Genomic DNA, 27,151 nt, shown 5'->3' on the forward strand with positions numbered 1-27,151 from the left:
ACGACATGAGGGTGAGTAAATTATGACAGATTTTTATTTTTGGGTGAACTATCCCTTTAAGAGTTGATAAATATAAGCAAAGGACTTGTTCTATTAAACATTCAATCATTTTATTGTTGTGTAAATTACATTTCAACAGTTCTAATCCTATTTCCGTTGATATATTTAAGTTTTAGATGAGTAAATATTGTACAGACCTGATCTTACATGGATATCTTACATAAATATTTACCAAAACAGTAAAAAAGAAATTGTGCAAAACCCATTTAATATTCATATTGTGAATAACCTAATTAATATTACATATTAATATTCTATTCATATTATTATTAATATTGTCATTATTGTTATTGGTTATTAAAGTATACTACAGACATGTACATAATGTAGACAAGAAATAGGAGGAAAAAAATATGTAGTTTGAGTAATAAACATAATTTGGATTATGTAACGTTACTATCTGATTCAACTGATTGTATTATGTATTATGGGAAACCGAAAAAATTCCCAACCCACAAACTAAAGTAAAACTCAACCCAACCCACATACTAGTAAATGATGACATAATTTACTTCCCTTTAAATGGATGAGTTATGTTGATGATTTGCCACTAGTTGTCGCTATCCAATTTGTTTTTAGCACACATCGCTTGACCTCTTCTGCGCAAATTTTACTCACTGGAACTACTTCTCCAAGAAAGAGGTGAAATATCACTCCGCGTCACGTCCGCTCTTCTACCTGCATCACTTGTACACCACACAACTATTCACAATTCGAATTATATAATTTATAGTCCACTTTTAAGGTACGTGTGAAATCATCAGGCATTTGCCGTTATATCCAGCACGATCATTTACGTCTAACTGCATTAAATCGGACGAGTCCAACGGACTAGTTTACATGTAACTAGAAGCGTGGAGGGATGAGACCGTGCTCGCATCCAGTCAAGTGCGTGTTTTCCCAACTGAGATCAATGGATCTTTAGAGAGTTGTGCTTAGGTCGTGATGAAACCAAGATGGCGTGTAGTTTAGACAGGATGAACGGTGGATAGGTGACGAGGAAAGAAAACATTGGAAACAACGTGTATTTTGTGCACGCGCTCGAAACGGTAATTATAAAGAAAACGTCAACTTACACGGGACGTTCAGGAGTCAGTAGAAAAGAAGATCTCCGCGATCATCATCCCTCTAAACCGACCGAGAGAGTGTGTATGTGAGTGTTATGTGTGTGTGTGCTGGGATGGGCTGATCGAGGAGGCCGCAGAGCCACTGCCACCCAGAGACTGACCCTCTACCGAACAATAGACCCCGTGATCATCATCATACAAGACCCCGAAAGACACAAATAATAAAACTCACCGGCTCAGGCGACACCGAAGAATAAGAAGAACTCAGAGAAAGTGCAAAAAAAATGTAAGACTGTGGTGTTCAAATTCAACCTGCACTGATGGCTAAATTTATATTGATTTAGCGCAAGTGTTTATGTTTTACCTGGTATAGACAATCAGATGATCCATTTTAATGTCACACATCATATACCTGCGACCCAAGACAGCTAAAGTATCTTCACCTGGTGTGCGTTTCCACAACTCAGCCATTCCTTGGGATTGAGTGCTTATGTTTGGCCCTGCCACTGGATTTATAATCTATTTAAGTCTTCGTACTGTGGGACATGTTGTGGTTCGTTATACCGTTAACGTCAAATTAATCGTTTGTTGGATTTGTCGTGGGTCCGCTGACACTCGGATGGTGAGGCTTTATTGTTTTGATCATTAGCCGAACAGCTAACCAGCTACTTGTATAAAAGTGCTTTCTACGCAAATCCCAAGTGCACATAATGTTCACGTATAAGTCTTAAAAGTGTCTATTCACCACATTCTTGTTCCGCTTACTTTTAACAGTGAATATAAACGCTTTTCTCGAGTCTCACGCGAGTTGAGGCCGGTTAGCAGGCTAAAGCTACAGGAAATTTGGGATTATGACTCTGTCTCAAACCCTGGTGAGCTGTGTACACTAGAAAGCAGTTTTCACCGTTATGTGTGCCCTTTTTAATGTGTTTTTGTCTAATTCTAATGTCTTTTGTCTAGGTAGAGACAGCTAACTGGGTTTTGAGAGCCACTGCCACCATTATTTTATTTATAACTAACGTTAGGCGTCTGTCACGCCATTGTCAAATACATCTATCTGATTTAATAGCTAAACTTTATATAATCTGAATCAAATATCATTTGAGCGTGACAGGTCGAAATACTGTTGTTGTTTTTAACTTTATATGTTCATATTCATTTATTATGATTAATCCGTTAAAACGAGAAGTTAATGTCGTCATTATTAGCTTGGGAAATGAAGTGTGAAACGTTTTTGTCACGTGGTGCGTTTTTGTTGTCGTTTTCATAACATGGAAGATACCAGTATAAACATAATTTTGTAGTAAGTAGTAAATTAAAGGCGTGTGTCATATAAGGCATTTTCCTGGTTTATAAGGCACACTTTTGGTGAAACCAATGGCTGTATATGTATAGGCTATTTGTGTTTTCTAGACAAGGCCTAAATGATTATGTTTCGCTCCCTCCCCCATTTGTCTGGTCTGAGATTGAGAGGAAGACAAGGTCAAAATCAGGGGATTTCTGAAGTTAGAAATGATATGATGTTTCATTATAGTAGAAATTAAGGTGATTTTCTATACATGCTTCTAGGAAATGAATTTCTGTTCTCCAGTTCTTCAGTGTACTTGTGGAAGGACTTTTTCCTTTGTCTGCTAAACTTCCTGATTAGTTCATATATGAATTCATATAGTTTATTGGATGCAAAACCTGTTCTGCCATGTTTTTTACTTTAATAAAAATATGGATCTAGTGATGGCGTCAATATGGTGAACTTTTAATTGTACGTCAAAAGTTTTCATGGATGATAGTGTTGTTTGAAAACATTAACAAAAAACTTCTATAAAATGGTAAATAAAAACAATGGATCTCATTAAAATGATTTCAGGGTTCGTAAAACCATGTAAAGGGTCACGTTCAGTTAAGTGTAACAGCAAGAATGATGAATATGATTGTTTTATACAAAACTTCATTCTGCTTGTTTAAGACCAACGTGATTCAATTTGCTCTTGATTTAGAAGGTGTAGTGTTTGATTTACGTGAACTTATGCATTTCGTTTTCTTGAATTGTCTGCTTTCAGAGCGATGGATGGAGGGGAGGAGTTTGTTCCGCCGCCGGAATGTCCAGTGTTTGAACCGTCATGGGAGGAGTTTGCAGATCCACTGGGATATATCGCTAAAATCCGTCCGATAGCAGAAAAGTCTGGAATATGCAAGATTCGCCCTCCACCCGTAATCATCTCATGCTTTTTCTTTTTTTCTTCTACTATGTGATAGTTATTTTTCGACATTTAAAATGATAGTTCAGCCAAAAATGTAAATGATCATTTACTCAACCTCATGTTGTTCCAAACCTGTAAGACTAACTATATTCTGAGAAGATATTTTGAAAAGCAAGTTAGAATGGAAGGCAATGCTCAATAAATCTGTTTGGGTACCATCATTCTTTAATTCTTCATTTTTGGGTGAACAATCCCTTTATGGTTATGCCATTATGAAAATATTCACATTTTGTTAGTTAAACTGGACTTTTCTTTCTATTACAGGACTGGCAGCCACCATTTGCTGTAGAGGTGGACAATTTCCATTTCACACCACGTATTCAGAGGCTCAATGAGCTCGAGGTCAGAGCTGCATCCTGTTGAACTCTTCACCCACCCGTCTTACTCCGTGAAGCGTGAAGCGTGTTCTTATGTTGACTAAGCGGTGAAACACATCTGTTTATTTTCTCAGGCTGAGACAAGAGTGAAGCTCAATTATCTGGACAGAATTGCCAAGTTCTGGGAGATCCAAGGATCCTCTCTGAAGATCCCCAACATAGAACGACGTATTCTAGATCTGTTCAGCTTGGCCAAGGTCAATACTGCAGTCTTTTATGGAATTGACAGATTTGGTTAATTTAACTTGATAGGAAAACAAAATGGGAGATGGTCAACAGAACTTTAGCCTTTTATAGACTTTAAAGTAAACACATCCTAAGTATATCAAGAAATCTTTAGAACAGCATAAACTGGAAAGACATAATGGTTTAAGTCCATAACTTAAATGCTGTATGTCCTGTGTGATAGATTGTGACAGAGGAAGGAGGTTTTGAGGCGGTGAGTAAGGAGAGACGCTGGGCACGCGTGGCACAGAAACTCGGTTATCCTCCTGGAAAAAACATTGGCTCTCTCCTGAGGTCACACTATGAGAGGATCGTCTATCCATTTGAGATGTTCCAGTCTGGAGCCAGTTTACCGGTACAGTGTTTCACCCTTTTTTGGGCTGTTTTATGAAAATATGCACACATTCAGCATTATGTAAGAGCTATAGTAAAATCATGTTTCACTGAATGTGTTTACATGCACACACAAATATTTCAATAATCAGAATTTGATCATATTTTGATAATGCGAGCGTTAGGTACGTGTATATACATTAACCTGAATCCCATACCCTGTGTTGATCTGAATTTGTAACTGTACATTCATTTCAGCGCCAAACTATTTGTTTGTTTGTTTATTAATTTGTAATTTGTGTTCACTATTAGATACATGCAATTGTGAAAAATCAAGCTACTGAAAGTCATACTTTTAAAGTTATTAAAAGAAAATTTATGACCTACATTTGGTAATTTTTCTACTGTCCAAAATTACAGAAGAGAATCATAGGAGTAAAAGGATGTGCAAGTTTATTTGAATATGCTTAAATCAATGTCAGTCAATGTCAAAGCATTAAGCAGAATATGGTTCACATAAATGTGGTCGCAAAAGACACAGCCCTTATTATTGTGAGTGTGAGGTTGACAATTATGTGTTCTGCATATCCAGCCATGTAAACCCAGGCCGTTTGACAGTGATGAGGTAGACCGGGAATACAAACCCCACTCCATTCCTCTCCGCCAATCTGTCCCGCCATCCAAGATGAGCAGTTATGGACGACGAGCCAATCGCCTTCAGCCTGAGGTGAGTGATGTTTCTGGATTAATGTGTTGGTTAACTCTTTAAATCTTTGTTGTCATTGAACTGATTTTTGTTTGTTTGTTATACCAATATTTCATTGTGATGTAAAATTATCTCTTCATTAGCTCATTTTGTCACACAAAAAATGGATTTGAAAAAAGCCAGTGCAGTGATTTTAAAAACAGCATAATTTCATGTCTAACCTTTACAAATAAATGTAATTTATATCACTTATGTCAAAATCAGTGTTTTTTTACAGTATGCTCTATTAGATTTTTCAAAATTGTGCCAAAACCAACTAGTCTAATCTTTATTTTTAGTAATCTTAAGTTGCATACTGATGATCTTAACCTTTTCCTTTTAATGGGTGTATAACTCTCCAGGGTTTATTGGATCCATCCGAATTTGTGCTTTGTCTGAGATGTATGAGCGCTTTCGGATCAGCACTGACCATGCTTTCAAGGCACTTCCCAGCATGCTTTGCTCCCTGTGCTGTGAAAAAAAGCATTGTCCATCTTGCCCTCATCCCTCTCTCTTCTTTCTATCACTTCTCTGCTTTTCATTTGTCATTACACTTTGTCTCTTTAAAACCATTGGCCATAACCACCAGTTTTCATTACATATTAATGCAATTCCCATCCCAATCATTTCCATTGATGCAGCATTTCCCAGCGTTTATTTTGCGGGTATTTGGCTTTTTAATTTGCCTGCCCATTACATTAGCTTGGTCAATGGATTCATAGCATTAGCGATAATAAACTGTAGTATCAGCTGCAGACATCTTTATAGGTTTAGAGTTGAGAGGAAACCTAATGTGGTCGCCTTAATAATTTCTGATTCACTGAACAATTGTAATTGTTTCATGAGACTGCCGCCCATCCCTCGAATCACATGTCCCTTCCCCACTCTTAATATTTTGTCTAAAACAGTTGTACTCTTGGTTTACATCCTAGTTCAATCATGAAAAAGAACTAAAATACCCTACCAGGAAAAAGTCGGACACACATAACTGAATTTTTCTCAAAGACAACTTTTGATGTAAAGCCCTATGCTTGAATGTTTCAAACGAGTTTTGTTGACACATACTTGTGCGTACATATGAATTTCTTTAAAAATGTAACTTCTTATAACCAGTAATTGGGACCCTGTATAGTGCATAGAAGGTGTCCAACATTGGTACTTTTTTAATAAAATCTAAAATCATCCCAGGACACACACCTTATGAAGTTGGGTGAGAGAATGTCCAGAGTGTGCAGAGCTCAGAGCTATCATAGTTTTGATTTGTTTTATGTTTTTATTACATAATTCCCATACATCTACTTGAGCTATTTCATAAATAAGACTTTCTACTATTATTTAAAAATGTGGCAAATATAGTCATACTAAATAACGTGCAGGTGTGTCCAAACTTCCCACTGGTATACATGTAATATTTGTCATGTTATTTTAAATAAATGGTTAAGTTTGTTATTATTTGAACAATCATGTGCAAATACAACAAATAAAGAAAACTGTTGCAACTGTACAGTTGTACAGTTTTATACATGCTGATTTGATTTTTCCCTTAATATTCTGTCTGAAACAGTATGCCATTGGCTTACAGTTAAATCACTTCAGACATTAAAAAAAATAATAATACACATTTTTAATAGGTCACCATCCCCCGATTGACTCTGTCCTGTCGCACATGGTTGTTGTTTTTTCCTTCTGTCTCTCTCTGGAATCCATTTTGTTTTGGTTGTTGTCTCCCCATGCAGGGTCCAGAGGATCCAACTCACCACCCTCTTACAACTGGCTCTCAACACATCTCCTCGGTACTGCCTCGCTCTCTCTCTCGCTCCCTCTGTTCTTTCCTTTCCTCCCTATCCCTCACTTTCTTTCTCCTATGCTAATGTTCTCTCATGTTCTCAAAAAAACCCTTGTTCGACCTCTTGCTGTCGTTCACGCTTAGCTGGGTGTCTAATTTCATGTAGAAGCTCTTGTTTCTCGTCTTTCAGTTCTTGCTTTTGCTCATCTCTTTGTGCATCCTTCCCATCTTCCTCAGTGTCTGACAGTCATCTAACACATTTCACTTCGCTTGTCTTGTCACACTTTTAGCAATGCTGGCTTGCTTACGTTTCCTCTTTGGTGGTGGACTGGTTGCCCCTCTTTGGGCTGCATATTACTTCTAATCTTATGATATGCATATCTGTTGTCAGTCACTGCTGTTCTCTTAATGGCTGGTTCATATTTGTGTTCGTCTTGCCGCAAGTCTAAAATGAGTAGTTTTTGCTTTACGATGACACAGGTTTCAGGAACGGAACGTAAAGAAACACTGTGATTGACGTGACGGATGTTAATCTGGTCGTAATGCTTACATCCATGTGCTTCTGCATACTTAAGGCATTTAGCAGTTAGGGCTGGGTGATTATTTTAAATATTTATGATATGTTTGCTGTGATTTTACTGGTGATGTAAAAATTAAGCAACATAATCAGTTTTGCAATATGTTAGACTGTCATTAGACAGGTTTCTCTAAGTATAAGAACTTTAAGGAAGTTGTTTTAATAGTATCTCATTTAAGTTGGTACATTCAGTTCTTTTTCATTAATAATTTAAATTGTTCTTTTCAATGAAGAGATTTAGATATCAATTCTCAAAGATTTGTTTTGTGTTTTCACCCAATTTTTTGTTCCAAGTCCCTGTGTGGCATTTTTTTAGTTGTTAAAAGTTAATTTGTTAGTTGTTTAAGCATAAATAATATTTAAGTTAATATTGCTGTTTTTTTATGCTGTTTTGTTTAGGAAAAATTGCTGTGGAAAACTTTTTGTCTGCATTTATATAAATTTTGACTGGAGTTTTACTTGTATTACACATTTTGAAAGTACTTGACAACAAGGGCTTTTTGGTGGTTTTTTTTTTTTTTTTTTTTTGATTGAAAAAAGTTTCACATTTTTAAATATAGAGAGATATTTTTTTTGAACATAATAAAGACAGCTTTATTGCCCAGCCCTTTCAGCAGTCGATCATTTCATAACAGACTTTCAGAAATGCCATTCAGTATTAATTCTTTAAATTGTTAAATATTTGCTTTTTCTCTTGATAGCAGTCAAGTCTGGCACAAAACTAACTTTATGCATGTTTGCTTTTGCTTTATCACTCTGCAGTGCTATCTCAACCATTTTTTATTTATTTCGATAAATCTGTGGTTTTCATTCAGTTTTGAATTGTAGTTTGAGCAAAAAGGATTACGCCGACACTGCTGATGCTTTACAGCAATGAGAAAAGTAGTGGAAATATAATAGCCTAATAGCATGAACAGTCAGGGATCCCTCATGGAAAAGCTGTTTAGTGTAGTGGAAGTCACGTTCCATCCTAAACAAGCTTTATTTCATAAATATAGGGGTAAGAAAAACCCTCCCAAGATATTTCGTCACCTCTGTCCATGTAGTTCACTTACAGTCTTTCACTTGCATCCATTAGCCGGAGCCTACAGAGGAAGACATAGAGAAAAACCCTGAGCTGAAGAAGCTACAGATCTATGGGGCTGGACCTAAAATGATGGGGCTGGGTCTTGTACCTCGAGACAAGACACGGAAGAAAGGTTTGTGTCTGCAGTTGCATCTGATGCACACACATTTTTGTGATCATAACATATTGTAATAGCTAAATTGAAATATGTTCCTATATATATATATATATATATATATATATATGATTTTGTTCTACTATAAGTGCAGTTCTGTTTGCATATATAGTAATTAAACCCTTTCTCCAGATGAACTGCCACAGACGGTAATAGTGCGGGACAGTGCTGCCTCTGCATCTGTGAAGGATGAACCAGGAGAGACGCCGGTCACAAAAGCAGATCCAGACATTCCCCCTCCACCCCCAAATCTCATCGTCAAGGAGGATGTTGATGATGACAAAAGTCACATTGCTGATCCTAATGACCCCGGCGATGAACCCTGCACTAAGATGACCATGAGACTCCGACGCAACCTCAATAACCCACAGTTTGTAAGTTTGAGAGAGGCATCTGGACTTAAGAGTTGACTTTTTTTTTTTTTTTTTTGTGCTTCTGAGACATCTGAATCAGTAACTACATTTACATGCTACCAAATAATCTGTTAGTAATTGGATTGATGGCTGAATTGGACTGAGAAGCCTTGATCCAAATTAAATTTTGAACTTTTTGAAATTTTTCATTCAGATTAAAAAATACCTTGTATTGCATATGTTTACATCTTATGAAAGTACATATGTTTATATTTACATCTTTCAAACTGGTCAGTGAAGGAGACTGGATATTTACTATATATTTGCTTAAAAAGCTTTTCTTGCATATCTAAAAAGAAAGCTGACATCTAGTCATATTGCACTGACTTTATCCAGTTCTGAGTGCGGCGACTGGGATGAAGTTTTGTTTGGAATACATGTAATGCACATGGAAACAAATATGTGATTCGGATTGGGGTACATTAAAAACAGGACTCCCAGAATCTGATATCGGATTGGATTTATTCGGACTGACAAATAGTGTGTCATAAGTCTTTTGCACGAGCAGTAGTGCTAATTTAGACCAGTGGTTCCCAACCTTTTCCAACTCATGGTCCACACAACCAAACACGTACGTTTCCGCAGCCCACTGCAAGAATTTAACAGACCTGACTATTTGTGTCGCGTAGGCTAGTGAATTTTGCATTTGCATCTTGTACATGGCTGTTAATAAATGAAGTTGTCTACACAACTCTTTACATCATGTCCATACTTTATTAAAATGAGGCGATTCACGAGCTTGTATAACTCTGAACAAAAACTCTGGCGTTTTGAGCGGTGAGTGGATTCTGACGACCTTAAACACCTCTGATTGGCGTTCAAGAGATCAACAGATGTCTTTGGCTATGTTGCAAAAGCATGTTGTAAATAGACACATTCGCGGGCGAAAGTGAAAGCGAAAAGCGAGCATGCGTTGTGTGAAATGAGGGCAAATAAGTGAACACAGCTTGATGTGAAGCTTATTCCGGTAAAATAACGTGTGCAGCTAATAAAAAAAATAAAGTAAAGCTAAAATAAGCTAAAAAATGTAGAGCTTCATTTCATGCTTGTTCTCCGCTCCCACACATGTGGGCTAGCACTGGCTAGTAGTCACTATTGTATTTTCTTTGTTTAGCTTTATTTTTAGTCTTTTTGATGTCAGGCATTGCTGAATTTGTAAATGAAGAAACATCTGCATTTGTCCTTTTCAGCGACTCTGCTGACAACCATTTATCCATGTTTAAATCTGTTGTAGCCGACAGTAACTGTAAGCAGCAAAATTATTGTAGATAAATTGGTGATTTTATTCTTAACACAACTTAAATAGTGAATACACAGTAACACTTTTAATATTTTTTTTATTTCATTAAATGTTGAATTATTATATTAAACATTTTTACATATATTAACAAATCTATTCTTTTTATTAATAGTAAATGGCAGCCCCCCCCACGGCAACCCACTGGGCGGCTGCAGCCCACGAGTCGAAAACCACTGATTTAGATAATTTTCAATGTGACCCAGATGTTATTTCAAGATAAACCAACGTGTTTGATTTTGCTAACTTTAGACTAAGGAATGTTATCTTTTGCATGCACTAACTGAAATCTTCACCAGGTGGACTCGTTTGTATGTCGGATGTGCGGACGTGGGGATGAGGACGAGAAGTTGCTGCTCTGTGATGGGTGCGATGATAATTATCACACGTTCTGCCTGATACCTCCTCTCACAGACCCACCCAAGGGCAACTGGCGCTGTCCCAAATGTGTAGCAGAGGTGAGAGAGACCAGACAGAAATTTATTCTTGCCTTATTCTGGTGTGATATACAGGATATTCTGTTTTAGTAAATTATTTAGCATATGTGTGTGGAGCTTTTAAGTGACTGTTGAGATTTTTTTGCTGCTTATTGTTCTTGGTATAGCGATCAACTTTAAATGTGTGTTTTCTCTGTGTAGGAGTGTAAAAAGCCATCGGAGGCGTTTGGTTTCGAGCAGGCCACGCGAGAGTATACGTTACAGAGCTTCGGTGAGATGGCCGACACTTTTAAAGCCGACTACTTCAACATGCCTGTCCATGTGAGTGTTTTTTTTACTCCACTTACTCGATATTGAGACCCCACAGACACTTAATGCTCAAGTATGAATCGTTTTATTGACACTAAATTGGTCCTTTACTCATTTCTGTGTTTTTTGTTTTTTTTTAGATGGTGCCCACAGAGCTGGTTGAAAAGGAGTTTTGGCGGTTGGTTAGTAGTATTGAAGAGGACGTAACTGTAGAATATGGTGCAGACATTCACTCGAAAGAATTTGGTAGTGGTTTTCCCGTTAACAATGGCAAGAGACACTTATCAGATGAGGAAGAGGTTTGTTATTGCCCCCCCCCCCTTTTTTTTTTCTTTTCATTTTTCATTGTTTTTTGTCAAGAAGAGAAAAATTAAGCTCTCCACCCTGTTCCTATTGCAGGAATATGCCCGGAGCGGCTGGAATCTGAACGTTATGCCAGTGTTGGAGCAGTCAGTATTGTGCCACATTAATGCAGATATCTCGGGCATGAAGGTGCCATGGCTGTATGTGGGCATGGTTTTCTCCGCTTTCTGTTGGCACATAGAGGACCATTGGAGTTACTCTATCAACTATTTACACTGGTAATGCACAAAGAGGCTTTATGTATTGTGTCACATCTTTTGGGTCCTACAATGGAGAAGCTCTGGTAAATGTACACGTACTGTTTGAATGTTTGACATCAATACGATTTTTTTTTTTAAAGAAATTGAGATTTTAATTCAGCAGTGACACATTAAATTGATCAAAAGTGACAACGACATTTATGATGTTACAAAAGATTTCTATTTCAAATAATGCTGTTCCTTTGTACTTTTCTAATAAACGAATCCTAAAAATGTATTGGTTTCCTTAAAAATATTGAGCAGCAGCAGCTGTTTTCAACATTGATAATAAGAAATGTTTCTTGAGCACCAAAGCAGCATATTAGAATGATTTCTGAAGGATCATGTGACACTGAAGACTGCTGAAAATGCTATCACAGGAATAAATTATATTTTAAAATGTAGTGAAATAGAAAACCGTTATTTTAAATTGTAATTTTTTTATTTTTTTTTTTACAACAAAAATATTTGCTTTTGTCAGTCCTTAGTTTATTTGAACTTTATTTGGTTTTCCCTGAAATATCTTGCATTACTTTGACTTCTTTGTCTTCTTTTTCAGTTGTAAAATCTGTTGGGAAAGCACGTGTTTAGTGACCATATCGTTTGTGTAATGTAATTGCTTTCTGATGCGCCTTGGACAACATTGAAAAATGTTGATTTTGGTTTCTCTGTTTTAGGGGTGAGCCCAAAACATGGTATGGTGTGCCATCATCAGCTGCAGAGAAGTTAGAGGAGGTGATGAAGAAACTCACACCTGAGCTCTTCGAGTTCCAGCCAGACCTGCTTCACCAGCTTGTCACCATCATGAACCCAAATATACTCATGAGTCACGGAGTGCCGGTTTGTAATACAAAAACTCACACAAACTCATTATCATTAGTGTATTTATGGTAATGAGGTTGTATCATTAAGCCACCACTAATTTAAGAATGTGTCATGAGGCCTGAAGAAACTATGAAATTCTATAAAATTTCTTTTTGGTAAATTTTGGTTAAAACAATAGATGTACTATATATATATATATATATATATATATATATATATATATATATGTATGTGTGTGTGTTCACACAAAAATGTGCGTGTTCTCTGTGAAGAGTTTTGGTGGTGTTATTGATGTGTCATGCTTTGTGTGAACGGGCCTTCAAAACACTGATCTCAATTCATTGTTTTCGGTCAGGTGAAAGACCTGACGCTTAGGCCTGGAGGGCAAAACATCCATACAACTGCAGCACAATCACTAAAAATAGCGTTTTCCTTAACATGGAAAACACTTAAAGTGCCTTAATGTACTAAAACAGCTTATTGATGATGTATACTATATAAAAGCGAACAGATGAACACTAAATGGTTGAGGTTTTTCTTTATAATGGTTTTCTATGGAAAAATGCTTAATCAGAAACTGCATTGTTTATATTCTGTGTTCATCTGCTTGCCTGTACATAGTATGCATCATTAATATGGTGTATATTGAGTTTGGTCTTTTAATATTAATACTTAGTACAAACCCGGTAAAAATAATTTGTGGGCAATGGAGAAAACCTTGTTTTGCCCTCCAGGTGGTCATTCATATAAGGGTGTGACATCATGTGAATTATGAATTAGTCATAATTTGTCTTTTGATTGACAGGTGGTTCGGACCAATCAGTGTGCTGGGGAGTTCGTCATCACTTTTCCACGAGCTTATCACAGCGGTTTCAATCAGGGATATAACTTTGCAGAAGCAGTCAACTTCTGCACTGCAGACTGGGTAAAGAAATACAACACACATAAATGCACCTTGATTTTAGATCTTTGAAGATCTACTTTTTAAATATACTTTACCTGTTCTGAGTTACCGAGGCTGTTGCTCTTCCTGTCTCTCTGCTAGCTGCCCACAGGGCGCTCTTGTATCGAGCATTACCGACGGCTGAGGCGCTACTGTGTGTTCTCTCATGAGGAACTCACCTGCAAGATGGCGGCCTGCCCAGAGAAGCTGGATCTAAACCTGGCAGCCGCCACACACAGGGAGATGTTCATCATTGTACAAGAGGAGAGGAAACTACGCAAAAGCCTGCTGGAAAGGGTAAAGCCCTGAGCATACTTCTTTTTTTACGTGTTCACTAGTGTATGCACACAGTCGAATGCACAGCCTTGCAAAGTATTTTGTTAAAATGCTCAAAAACAACCTGCATTGTTTATAATTAACCTACCCAGAATGCTCAGTAGGTATCTTGTTAGGTTTTGAATCAGACCAAAGGTCATGCTGATTTTGTACTTCTTGATCAAAACTGCCATTATCTACACAAACACACAAATACTTTAAGTTGCTGGCCTTTTAAAAGCTGACTGACTGCATTTTTGTGTTGTGGTATCATCTCTCAGGGCATAAAGGAAGCTGAAAGGGAGGCCTTTGAGTTACTCCCTGATGATGAAAGGCAGTGTGACAAATGTAAGACCACCTGCTTCCTCTCGGCCCTGGCATGTTCGAACTGTCCAGAGCGCCTTGTTTGCCTCTATCATGCACAGGACCTTTGCTCTTGCCCCAGTGAAAAACTCTACCTCAGGTAACCCAGAACTCTGCCTGTCTGTGAGTTCTTATGTTCTTGGTTACAGATGTGTTTTGCAGGAAGTGTCTTATGTGCTCTCTGTACCTCCTCTTTGAAGGTATCGCTATACTCTGGATGAACTCTTGGCCATGTTGCATCGGCTGAAAGTTCGCGCTGAGTCTTTTGACTCATGGGCCAACCGAGTGAAGGAAGCCCTAGAACAGGAAGAAGGCAACAAAATAGGTAACTGCGTTTGTGAATAGTTATTATTAGTCTTTCTGAGAATGTGCAAATGGTCAAAGTCCATACCCAAAAAAAAAAAAAAAATCAGTATGTCAAACCATATATTAGACAGATTAGTGGTTCTCAACCAGTAGCCTGGAGAATGTCCAAGGGGGCCTCAAGAAGACTTAAAATGAGGCAAAACAAGTTCTGAAACAAGCTAAAACAACTAAAAATCAAGATAGATCTTTAATTCACCTCCTCAACGATGGTTTGTTTGTTTTCTTTAAAGGACCAGGGCCTTGGAAAACCTGGATATATGATTAAAAGTGTGATTTCTAGACGTTAAGTCATGTAAATTTAACAATCTTAAAACACTATGGTCATGTTTATAATGAATATACTTTTTTTTTTTTTTTCTAGTTATGTCAAGTTTTCTAGTTATGTAAGACTTCCGTTTTTCTTCGAAACAAATGAAAATCTTTTTGAAATCTGAGAGCTTTCTGTCCCTCCATAGACAGCTACGCACCTGACATGTTGACGCTTCAAATGTGAATAAAAGCCTAAATTCAGTCTAAACCGCTCAATTCATATGGATTAATTTTATGATCTCTTTATGAACTTTGGTAGTCTCACAGCTGTCTACGGAGGGACAGAAAGCTCTCAAATTTTATCAAAAAGATCTTCATTTGTGTCCTAAAGATGAACAAAAGTCTTACTAGGATTTTATTATTATTATTTAAATACAGATGTTATTATTTAAATACTCAGTTTCTGCCTGGAAAAGTCATTTGGTTAAAAAAAGGGGAACCCTGAAGCACATTCAGCTCTTAAAACTTTTGGAATCTTGAACTTAATGTACAGAAACTGAGTGTCCATTGTTGTGGGAAAAAAGTTTGAGAACCACTAACTATGACTGATCTTCATTCTTCTCTTTTCAGACATTAAAGATCTGGAGGTTCTGAAAGAAGAGGCAGCTGAAAAGAAGTTCCCCAATAATGAGCTGCTCCAGCGCCTCAACACAGTTCTCACAGACATAAGCAAGTGTGAGAGCAGAAGCACAGAGCTCCTTAGCAGCAGCCAGAGCAGTAGAATGAGTCTGGAGGAGTTGAGGACTTTGGTGGACACCATGCAGAACCTACCCTGTGTTATGACACAGCAGGAGGAAGTGCAGGTAAGGAGGAGGGAAAATAGGCCAAAGGTGTGTCGCATAAAACGTTAGCCCAATAGATGTCAGCAGCCATCTGTTTAAAAGCCTAACCACCATCTCTTCTTTTCCAGGCGGTATTGCAAAGATAGAGGAGTTTGATTCACGTGCTCAGGCTCTGGTTGACCGCTCCAAGGGCGAGTGGAAGCAGGACTCTCCTCTGCCCGCGGCTTCCGAGATCCAGGCCCTGCTGGAGGAGGGAGCATCGCTGCCCGTTATTGCCCCGGCATGTGAGCTCCTGAGCGGGCTGCAGGAGCAGGGTCGCTGGCTGGGAGAGGTCAGGCGAACGTTAGGGCCAGAGGGGAGCGAGGTGACTCTAGCTGTGCTGAGGAACTTAATGGAGGCGGGTTGTAACGTACCACAGAGCATATCAGTGGAGACTGCTATGGCTGAACTGCAAGAGCTACTGACTATAGCCGAGCGCTGGGAGGAGAAGGCACAGATCTGTCTGGAGGACAGGTGAGCTGGTTCAAGAGAGGGGTGGAATATGTCACCACACCAATGCAGCCACCATTTTCATCTCTCAATTGTCTCTTACGAGCAGGCAGAAACACCATCTGTCGACACTGGAGGCTATTGTGAACGAGGCTCAGCTAATACCAGTGCAGCTGCCTAACATCCTGTCCCTGCAGGCCTGCTTGAGCCGAGCTCGCGCTTGGGTCACGGACCTAGAGGAAATTCAGGTAATTATTTAGCCAGTTATGATAAACTGTGGACCAAGGTGGTTGTGGCCTAAGTGTGAATGTCTTTTCTGTCTCTAATCTCTGGCGGAGAAGAACGGCGAGCACTACCCGTGTCTGGATGACCTGGAAGGTTTGGTGGCCATTGGGCGGGACCTGCCAGTGAAGATGGAGGAGCTGAAGCAGCTGGAGCTGCAGGTGGCCAGTGCTCACTCGTGGAGAGAGAAAGCCAGCAAAACCTTCCTGAAGAAGAACAGCCAGCACAGTCTGCTGGAGGTGAACACACTGATGCTTTCTAAAGGCCCTCATATATTCATGGCAAAGTTCTTTTCGTTCCTTGCTTAGGGGTGTAAAGCAGTTTGAAATGCCTGAGAAGTGGTATTCTTTTTAAGCAAACACCTCGATGCCACCCGTGCTGCTGGGAACGACATTTAGATGAATGTGTAAATTTGTGACCCTGGACCACAAAACCAGTCATAAGGGTACATTTTTTGAAATTGAGATTTGTACAAAGCTGATTAAATAAGCTTTCAATTGATGTATGGTTCGTTAGGACAATATTTAGCCGAGATACAACTATTTGAATGAAAATCTGGAGTCATGAGGGTGCAAAAAAATCAAAATATTGAGAAAATCGTCCTTAGCACGCATATCCACTCACAAAAATAAATGTTTGATATTTACGGTAGGAAATGTACAAAATATCTTCATGCAACATGATCTTTACTTAATATCCTAATGATTTTTAGCATAAAAGAAAAATCGGGAATTTTCACCCATACAGTGTATTGTTGGCTATTGCAACAAATATACCGGTGTGACTTAAGACAGGGTCACATTTGTGCTGAGCACCTTCCTTTCAATCACAAAATAAACACTTAATAAAAATGACATTGAGAAAATAGCAGATAAGAAGGCCTCTGATCATAGCGTTGTGAATATGTTTGCACCATCACTGCAATTTGGCACTCCAGTCAAGTCATGACATGTTTGTTTATTCAGCAGTTTATACAATAGATTGCTTTAAAAGGTTAGTTCACGCAACAATTTAAATTCTGTCATTAATTACTCGCCCTCATGTCGTTTCAAACGCGTAAGACATTTGCTCATCTTCGGAACATAAATGAAGATCTTTTTAATGAAATCTGAGAGCTTTCTGTCCCTCCATTGACAGCCTACACAACTACCAATTTCAAGCCCCAGAAAGGTAGTAAAAACATAATTTAAGTATTCCATGTGACTCCAGTGGTTTCACTTCAATTTTATGAAGCAATGCGAGTGCTTGGATTGCGCAAAAAAAACCTCCACGCATTTTACAACTTAATTTACAAAATACGCACGTTCCCGCAACAGTGTCTGCTCTCACATCTGCAGAACATGCATGCGTCACATACAGTATCTTAATTTGCATTCTGAAGATAAGCAATAGATAAGTCTTAAGGGTTTTAAACAACATGAGGGTAAGTAATTAATGGCAGAATTTTCATTTTTGGGTGAACTAACCCTTTAAAGTAACATCTTTATAGTATTAAACATAAAAAAAAAACATTGTCAGTGCTGCGTTCAATTAGAATTATTTCAATTTCTACTATAAGGCAGCTCTCCAGTGTGTTCATATTTTTATTGATGGGCATCTGAGCTCAATGGACTAAACAGAATAAATGAACTGTAGATTTCCACGTCAAAGAAAGTGGAACCCCAGAGCACACCTGTTATGTAATTTCCATGAACCAATAGTAGTGCTAAAACGTTTACCAGCCTGGAGCAAACTTTTCTGGAAAGTTTGCTTTGGCAAACTGAAACAAACTTTGTTTTGGACTGATTTTCTTCAAAATTACATCACACCAATTCTTTCTTCAATTTTGCTTGAAGAATATAAGGGCCTTAATGCTGCCTTAAAGGGGCCATCTAAACCTTTTGTTTCTGAAATCATGTTATTCGGCATTTAATAGACAGAGCCGTAGATCACTGATAAGCTACGCAATATCGCGTTCATTATCGCAGATGAATTGCCTTCGATAATGAACGCGATATTGCGTAGCTTATCAGTGAACTACGGCTCTGTCTATTAAATGGCGCTTCATTTGAAAGCAGGTGATGGCGATTTAGCGGCAATCAGGGAACCGGCTTTACTGACGAAATGCGCGTGACAATCGCATGCGATATATCGCCCAGCCCTAGTTTCTTGCATCAAAAATAGTCAGTATTTAGTTTTACCCCACCTTTGTGCAGGTGTTGTGCCCATGTGTTGAGAAGAGCAAGAAGAGGGAGGAGAACTCGTTGGGTACTGAAGCAGATTCTGATGTCAATGTATTAGGCCTCACTGCTCAGGACCTTCGAGACCCAGGAGCTATCGTGAGTTACTGTTTACACATAACTGTTTTTATCCTTTTGAGTGTGTTCATACATCACACTACCAGTTAGTCTGACTCAGTGTATGGCAAACATTCTGTTCTAAAACCTAGTGAGCTGACTACAGAGGCAGTATTTTAAGGCATCATAAGTACTCTTCCGATGCAAAGGTTACTCTAAACGGTAAGCAACTTAACTGTGCTGCCTCCAAAGATGCATGTTTTGGTAATAATTTAAGACAAAGTATGTATACTTTTGGCTCTAGGATGCTGAGGCAGCTCACTAGGTTTTGGAACACAGCCTAGTTTGTTTTTTTGTTTTTTTTCAATTGCATTGTAAGTTGATTAGGTTTTGCATATTTATCTGAGTTGTGTTATCAATATCAGGTGATGGCATTCAAAGAGGGGGAGCGTCTGGAGAAAGAGGCCCTTCTTCGCCTTCAGCAGGTTAATTTAACTAAACCCGGTGTGGAAAAAGGAGCAAGCGGTGATCAGAACGGCATCAAGATGGAAAGGAAACAGAGTGACTCTATGGAGACAGACACGCCCCTCAACTCAGACAGTCCCGTACTGCTGAATGGTGGACCCACCCCTTCCCTCAACCCTAGCCAATCAGTATGCGTGTGCAGTGGTCCACCCCGCCCCTTGCTTCACCGGTGCCATCTGTGCAAAGACTGGTTCCACGGAGGTTGTGTGCCCTTTCCACCACTGCTGGGCTCCTCCGACACACATCTAACAAAGCCCCTCTGCTGGTGGGACTGGAATACACGTTTCCTCTGTCCGCGGTGCCAACGATCCCGGCGGCCACGGCTAGAAACCATTCTAGCCCTGCTGGTGGCGCTGCAGAGGTTACCTGTACGCCTGCCAGAGGGAGAGGCGTTACAGTGTCTAACAGAGAGAGCCATTAACTGGCAGGGTCGAGCCAAACAGGCACTAGACGCTCCAGAATTACAGAGGGCGTTAGAGAGATTGCAACAAGTGAAGGAGGAAATGGTCAGTATAAAAGAGGAAGAACCAGTTGAGAAAAAGAAATGGAACGGGGATACTGTAATTGTGCTGTCTGACTCGGAGGAAACAGAAGATGGTGTTATCGATCTGACGGAGGAAGTGAACTCGCCAAAAAAAAGTGAAGAGAAGGCTGCTAATGGTACACCGGTAAGGAAGTGCAGCTGTAACATTTCAGAAATCAAACAAATGTAAAAACACAAACATATTTGTAAAACGTCTTTTTTGTCTTCCTGTCCAGTCTGGCTGTGAGAATGGAATTGCCAGGAAGTTAAGCACTCATGACTTTACAGGTTGGTTTGTTCACTAGCCTCCCTGATATGAATAATCAAGCTGCTTAAATTTATTTTTAACCCATTGGTTCTTCTCTCTTGTCAGGGGTGGAGTCTCTGTTGTCACTAGTGCCATGTCTCAAAGGGCCGGTGATCGAACTGAGCACATCCACCAGAGCGCAGCTGGAGGAGCTTCAGCTAGAAGGAGACCTGCTGGAGGTCACGCTTGACCAGACACACACCATTTATAGGATCCTACAGGCGGCATCACAGCCGCCACATGATGCCCTGCATACGCTCATACAGGTGAGGGAGGAGAGTTTCAGATCACCTGATTTATGCTGTGAAGACCATTTTTGTTACATTTGTAAGCAGTGAATGTAATATCACTAATTGAAATCAAATTACCACATTTCAGGATGAACACTTCTGCTTAATATACCGTGATAGTTATTTGCATCAGGCAGCAGCTTTCCTTTTCTCTTCCTTTGTTTTTTCTTTACCATTTCCTTTTCTTTTCCATTTCATTTTCCTTTCTATTCGTTATTTTCGTTTTCATTTCTTTGCCCTTTCATCTTTTCCTTTGTCTTTTTTCCTTCCATTCTTTCTTTGTCCTTTATTGTCATTTCTTTATTTCTGTTTCCTTTCTTTTCTTATTCTTTCCTATTCATTTCTTTTTTTCTTTCCCCTTTTCTTACCTATACATTTTATTTCCACTTCCTGTTTTTTTCTATTCTATTCTTTTCATTTTCTATTTAATTTCACTACCTTTTCTTTAATTCTCTTTTCCTGTCCAATTCACTTCACTTTCCTTTCCTTTCATTCCCATTTATTTTTCCTCCTCTTGTCTTATTCCGTTCATTTCATTTTTCTGGGGCCGTATTCACAAAACATTTTATCTTACCACTAAGAGTTCTCCTAAATAGCAGTAAAAGTTCTTAGCTAATAGTTTTCTCTTAACCTATTCACAAAGCTGCTGAGACAAACTTTTACTAAGGAATAAAGAGAAGTCTTAAGCTAAGAGTAAGGGCGGGGTTGACCTCGTTGCTATGGATGATGTCAACTAGTTTACTAACTATGCACACAGTGATTGGTTGATGGGCGAGGAGACTCTGTCAGTGATTTAATCATAGAAATACTGTAGAATGAGGTATCACGTTGCCATATTCAAATAAAGGTTTTAAAATGAACGCTTAGTAAACTAGTATATGTTCAGCTAATTGTCAACCTCTTACATGTCTGCATGATGCATCTCAAGAGATTGCAGAATTCAAGCGATAAATTGTTTTATAAACAAAGTTTGGGAGGAACGGTCTATCTAATCAGCTCGAGAGGAGGTATGTAGTATACACAGACGAGAGCTGACTCACCTATTGGTACATCGACAGTTTTCTGCATCCCTCCGCCACCCCGTTCCTCACTCTCAGCTGGAGATACGGGGGAGAACTCTGGGTTTGGACTAAATTCCAAGCTCGGAGTCCTCGATCCCCTTGGACAGCATGCCAAATATGCTTATTATTTATATTTTTACTCTATTCAATCATAAACCCGTGAAAACAACTGCCACAGGTGATCAGACATTTATTTATTAAAGCTATATTTTTTTGCGTTTTACTGTAGATTCAAGTCTATCAATCAAAATATGTATTTCATTTATGAAGAAAAGGTTCGGCACCCAAGGCTCTATCACTATTGTCTCAATAGTGTTCAGTGTCTTTGAGTTGATTGCTGAGGCGGATTGGGAGCAAAGGCCATTAGGATTGTTTGTGATTTGGTCTTAGTGATTTAGGAGTCCTCTTGACGACTACTAGCGTTTCACAGATTTAGGATCTAATTTTAATGCTAAAATTCTTTGTGAAATACTCCTAGAGCAAAAATTTTGGAGTGCTAAAATTAGGACTGACACACCCTTTTTTTTTTTCTCCTAAATCAGCAAGTTAGGAGCTACTTTTAGCCTAAAGATGTTTTGTGAATACAGCCCCTTTTCTTTATATTGTTTTCTTTTGTTCCTTGTCTTATTTCCTTTTCTCTTTTTCCTGTCCCATTTCTTTTACTTACTCCTTATTTAATTCCCTTGCCCTGTTTTATTCTTTTCCTTTTATTTTATTTTCCTGACATGTGGCAAGTTTCATGAACTGATTAGATTAAACCTAAAAAAGTTATGACCAGTCTTGACGAACAAATTAGATTACTAACTTTTAAGTTGGTTACATAAAAAAGCTAGACTGGTCTAATTTGAATCTAAAAAGAATGACAAGTTAGCAGTTAGCCAAGGCGTAATCTGTCTAACTGGTTCTTAAGACACAGTCTTAACATAGTGGCTGTGTTTATTCAACTGGCCCCTGACCTGTTAATGATATCACACCTCGTCCTACTTGAATGGTTAGCATTTCTGCTTAGACAATTGTTTTGCATTTTTCTGTTTGTTTTTCTGAGGTCATGTTTTGTGAAGGCTGTTTGTTTGAAAGCGCTGTTGTCCATATTGACAAATGTATTTAATTCCAGTATTCTTGCCATACTTATGCAGGAAACACTGCATGATTTTAGCCTTGTTTTTCACTCCCTGACAGTTTCATGGAAATAGCAGACAAATTCCCAAAATTAGAGGCAAATTGTTGCTTGTTCATGTGAGAGACAATCGCATAGTGTGTATGATCAAAGACACGTTCTGAGAGATGCACTGATGCCCCTGAGATATTTAGTGACTCAAGAGTCATGCAGTATGAAATGTATTTTGACAAAAAAATTACATCAGCTATGGCCTACAGCCAATGAGAACAGAAGATGGAGGGTAAGTTTAGTGGGAGTCTTTATTTTATTATTATTCACTGCAAATCAGCACACAGATAACTTGGATCACGAGCTTCTTATGTGCATCATTTTAACAAAAAGAAATCCAGTCTTTGATCTTGCATTATTTCCTGTATCAATTTTCACGTATGTTTGGTTGTGAAACGTAGACCAGACAGTTGTCGGCAGTTCTTCCTATTGAAATGTATAATCTGTTGTCGATCTGTCATGTAATGTGCACGCAACAGCAACTAAATGGTATCCCAGACAGTTGTGTAGTATGAGAAGAACAGCCATCAGCCAACTTTGAAAAATCATGCAGTGTACCTGGCATTAAAGGAACACTCCACTTTTTTGAAAATAGGCTCATTTTCCAACTCCCCTAGAGCAGGGGTTCCCAAACTTTTCAGCCCACGACCCCCAAAATAACGATGCCAGTGACTTGCGACCCCCACAGTCCTCGGAGGAGGTTAAAGTAGGCTATACAACCATTGTGCGCAATGGCGCACACGCACTAACGCCTGTTTGCAGTGTGCATTTTTGTTCTGTGCCCATATTAACGGATTAGAGCGTTCAGACTGCACGCAGATGCGGTCCGGCAGTGCGTTCCAGGAGCGGTGCGTCTGCAGCAGTGCAGCGATCGTTTCCGTGCCAAGTCTATTTTTGCTGTGCTGCACAGCGTTGAATTAAAACGACATTGTTCGCATTAAAATAAACATGTATTGACGTGAAAAAAAAATAGTAATTTCACCATAGATGCATATAATTTAAAGTCTATGTAACACAGTTACACATGGCTATTTTTGCCTCAGGTAAAGCAAGGAAAATGACACCTTACCAGGCATTTAGTTGAACAAGTAAAAAATACGATAGCACTCGTCTCTTCGTGAAGGTGGAAAAACAAGTTCTTTATGACCTGAGGGATTTCTAGTAAAAAAAATTTAAAAGGAAAGAAAAGACAAGAGTCGCCTGTTTTTGTCTATTTTAAGTTTTTATTTAAAATGTTTGTAATTTTAACATAAGCTTGTTTATACGTTTTGCCACTTGCGTGAGCAACATAATATATAAATCTAAAGTATTACTTTTATAAAGTAATGAAATGAATAAAACGTTTAAATGTAGTGCATTTAAACGTGACATTATGAAATATAGTGTAGCTATTCAAAGAGAATCGCAATTGCTGACACGCCATGTTCAGAAACAACTTTTGGATTTGAAATAAAAAAATAAGTAAATGTTCTGTTTGTGATATACAGCTATGGATCAGTTGTGCACTGCAAACACTGCATATGTGAAAACAATATGTAGCACGTGCTACATATTATGTACTGCAAAGGCATGACGGTGGTGCTTCTCCACTATCCTCCGCTGGCCTCCCTGCGTTGTCTTTTTTGGTCGATATTAACCAACGTTTCATTTTGACAAAAATAATATCCAAAGCTTAAACCCTAAAGAATTACCTATGTGCACATGTCTGAATGTTTAACATGGTGCTGTAAATTGACCTGCTGCATCTGATGCTGTTGCTAATATGTCGTTAATCTGTCGTAATCACCTCAGGAGTCACGGTTGAGGGGAAGGAAAATCGAAAGGTTGATGGCTTTTTTTATTTGCATGGTTTTTAATTTAACTACTATTTTTAGTATTTTGTTACAATTATTGATAAAATATGCTATTTCTAATCGTTTAAAAAAAAAAGTGTTTTTTTTTTTGTTTTTTTTTATTTCTGGAAATCATCTTGCGACCCCTCCCTCGCCGTCTTGCGACCCCCACTTTGGGAACCACTGCCCAGTTAAACAGTTGTTGTACCGTTTTCGAATCCATTCAGCCGATCTCCGGCTCTGGCGGTAGCACTTTTAGCATAGCTTAGCGTAGTTCATTGAATCTGATTAGACCGTTAGCATCTCACTCAAAAGTGACCAAAGAGTTTTGATATTTTTCCTATTTTAAACTTGACTCTTCTGTAGTTATGTTGTGTAGACCGACGGAAAATGAAAAGTTGCGATTTTCTAGGCTGATATGGCTAGGAACTGTATTCTCATTCCGGCGTAATAATCAAGGAACTTTGTTGCCGTACCATGGGTGCAGCAGGCGCAATGATATTATGCAGCGCCTGTGACCCCGTTTGCACAGGGAGCGTGCCTTGTAACCATGGAGACGTTTTTATGAGACGCTGCGTAATATCATTGCACCTGCTGCACCCATGATACGGCAACAAAGTTCCTTGATTATTACGCCGGAATGAGAGTATAGTTCCTAGCCATATCGGCTTAGAAAATCGCAACTTTTCATTTTCCGTCGGTCTTAGTACACAATGTAACTACAGAAGAGTCAAGTTTTAAATAGGAAAAATATTGAAACTCTTTGGTCATTTTTGAGCGAATGCTAACGGTCTAATCAGATTCAATGAACTATGCTAAGCTATGCTAAAAGTGGTACCACAAGACCCGGAGATCAGCTGAATGGGTTCGAAAACAGTAAAACTCAACTGTTTAATTTTAGGGGAGTTGGAAAATGAGCCTGTTTTCAAAAAAAGTGGAGTGTTCCTTTAAGCAACACCTATATAGCTACCAGTTGAATTCACTATTCTAGATATTTGTAAATCATCATGTTCAAGCTGCTCAAGGCACTGTTTTCTGTTTGTCTTCATTCAAAAAATGTTTCTTTGTTGCCATATTTGGGCCCTCATAATCAGGCTTGACTTTTTTTGTGTGAATCAGATTGAGCTGCAGGAGCAGAGAAGCTCAGGTCGTGGCAACAAGTCAAAAGACTCCAAGAGGAAGAGAAAGAGCCAGAAAACTGAAGGCGGGCCTAAATCCACAGAGGCTTCGGAATGCAAGAAGACGAAACCAGTCAGTCTCACACCCCCCTCAGATCCACACAGAGGTACCTATTCAACTGAACTGGTCTCAAGCTCACACTTTATTCATGAGAACTGTCAGAAACAGACAGACTTGCTCTTCTCTTGCAGATCTTGTGATGTTTTCCTGAAGCTGTGGAGGGGCAGATGGCGATTGAGAGGAGAACCACAGAGACAGAAAAACGCAGGGCTCAGGCTCATTTCCCCACATAATAAGCTCACATTAATTCTTCTTTTCAACCCATCAAATGGACGCTCTCCACCCTACTAACCACTGCACTTTTTCCTGTTTCTTCCGTTTCTTCCCGTTTGCCTCTGTTCACCCCCCTCATCTTGAACAGTTCACTGACGCAGGCCGCAGATCTCTGTTCCCTTAGAGGAGGGATAAAATGGGATTTGCCCTGCAGTTAAGCTGTCTGTACAATATAGATGTACCAAACTGTTCTTAACGCAAATGCCGTGTGCTGCATTATACGACTTGTCCAGGTATTCACACACACACACTTGACAGCCAGGCAGAGGAGGGGCGTTTAGCAGGGGACTGGTATTGCTGCCACAACGACACCTGTATTCTTTTTGTACCGAGTCTTACATTTTGTCATGGAGACTCGACATTGTGAATAAACTAGTACAATATTTTGAAAGTGTGATTGGAAAAAACAAAGGCATTTACGTTCTGGTGCTACTTTCCTAAGATAGGTTACTGCATAGTCTTTTCTCTCTTTTCCTCTTCCTCTGAGTTTTACTGTCTTCATTGTCATTTCCTTTCAGTGATACTGTTGTCTCTTTTAAGCTACCTGCTCTCTACCCCTCTTCCTCTCCACAGAACTGTACAAAATCTCACTTTAACTCCCTTTATTTCCATCTTATTTTGTTGCTGGGGTTCTAATAATTCTATTATTATATTATTATTATTATTGGTATTGCTATTGCAGACACGCATTGTCGTGAGTTTGTGTATAAACATTTTCATTTAAATGTTGCCTTTGTTTCTTTTCACTCTTGTTAGAAAATAAAAGTTTAGAATTGTTTTAGGAATCTGTTTTAATGACTTTTATGGTGGTAACCTCTGGGGCGTTTGCACGATACCATTTTCAACTAAAAACGGGAAACTTGTGTTTTGGCCATTCATTTACACGGCAATGGCGTTTTGCGCCTGAAGACGCAAATTTTTGAAAAAGCGTTTCAGAGTGGAAGTTTTTGAAAACGATATTGTTATTGTCTCTGTGTAAACTACAAAAACAGAAATTTGTGAAAACTGTGACATCATGCGCATGCATATTACATGTTAAATCTATAGGCGCGTAGTGTTTCTTTACAAAGTGACATCGCCAACTACTGGCCTGGCAGCATAATACGTTTTTAGTTCTTTTCATGGATCTGTGTGAACGGCGATTGTTTTGACAATATTGTGATCTTTTGTTTTTAGTACATCGTTGTCATGTAAACGTACCCTTAGTGCGTTACAACGTGGGATGACAAGTTGCGAGTTCGAGTAGGGATGTTTTT

The 27,151-nt window shown here is 38.8% G+C and overlaps 1 protein-coding gene across 1 annotated transcript; it reads left to right on the forward strand.

Annotated features, from left to right (window-relative positions):
• The first annotated feature begins 781 nt into the window (after nucleotides 1-781).
• kdm5c (lysine (K)-specific demethylase 5C) lies at nucleotides 782-26,680 on the forward strand. Its single transcript, XM_048210583.1, is given in 28 exon segments — nucleotides 782-1,413; nucleotides 3,185-3,335; nucleotides 3,650-3,727; nucleotides 3,837-3,959; nucleotides 4,172-4,342; nucleotides 4,913-5,047; nucleotides 8,507-8,627; nucleotides 8,802-9,043; nucleotides 10,679-10,837; nucleotides 11,018-11,137; nucleotides 11,266-11,424; nucleotides 11,525-11,706; nucleotides 12,405-12,567; nucleotides 13,358-13,477; nucleotides 13,598-13,792; nucleotides 14,092-14,273; nucleotides 14,374-14,498; nucleotides 15,419-15,651; nucleotides 15,759-15,768; nucleotides 15,771-16,143; nucleotides 16,229-16,367; nucleotides 16,461-16,640; nucleotides 18,597-18,719; nucleotides 19,103-19,870; nucleotides 19,962-20,013; nucleotides 20,099-20,298; nucleotides 25,503-25,668; nucleotides 25,754-26,680. Coding segments are annotated over 27 exon segments (4,686 nt in total). The 5' UTR covers nucleotides 782-1,413; nucleotides 3,185-3,188; the 3' UTR covers nucleotides 25,774-26,680.
• The last annotated feature ends 471 nt before the right edge of the window (nucleotides 26,681-27,151 follow it).

Source organism: Megalobrama amblycephala, linkage group LG12, assembly GCF_018812025.1.
Source record: "Megalobrama amblycephala isolate DHTTF-2021 linkage group LG12, ASM1881202v1, whole genome shotgun sequence".
Lineage (NCBI taxonomy): Eukaryota > Metazoa > Chordata > Actinopteri > Cypriniformes > Xenocyprididae > Megalobrama > Megalobrama amblycephala.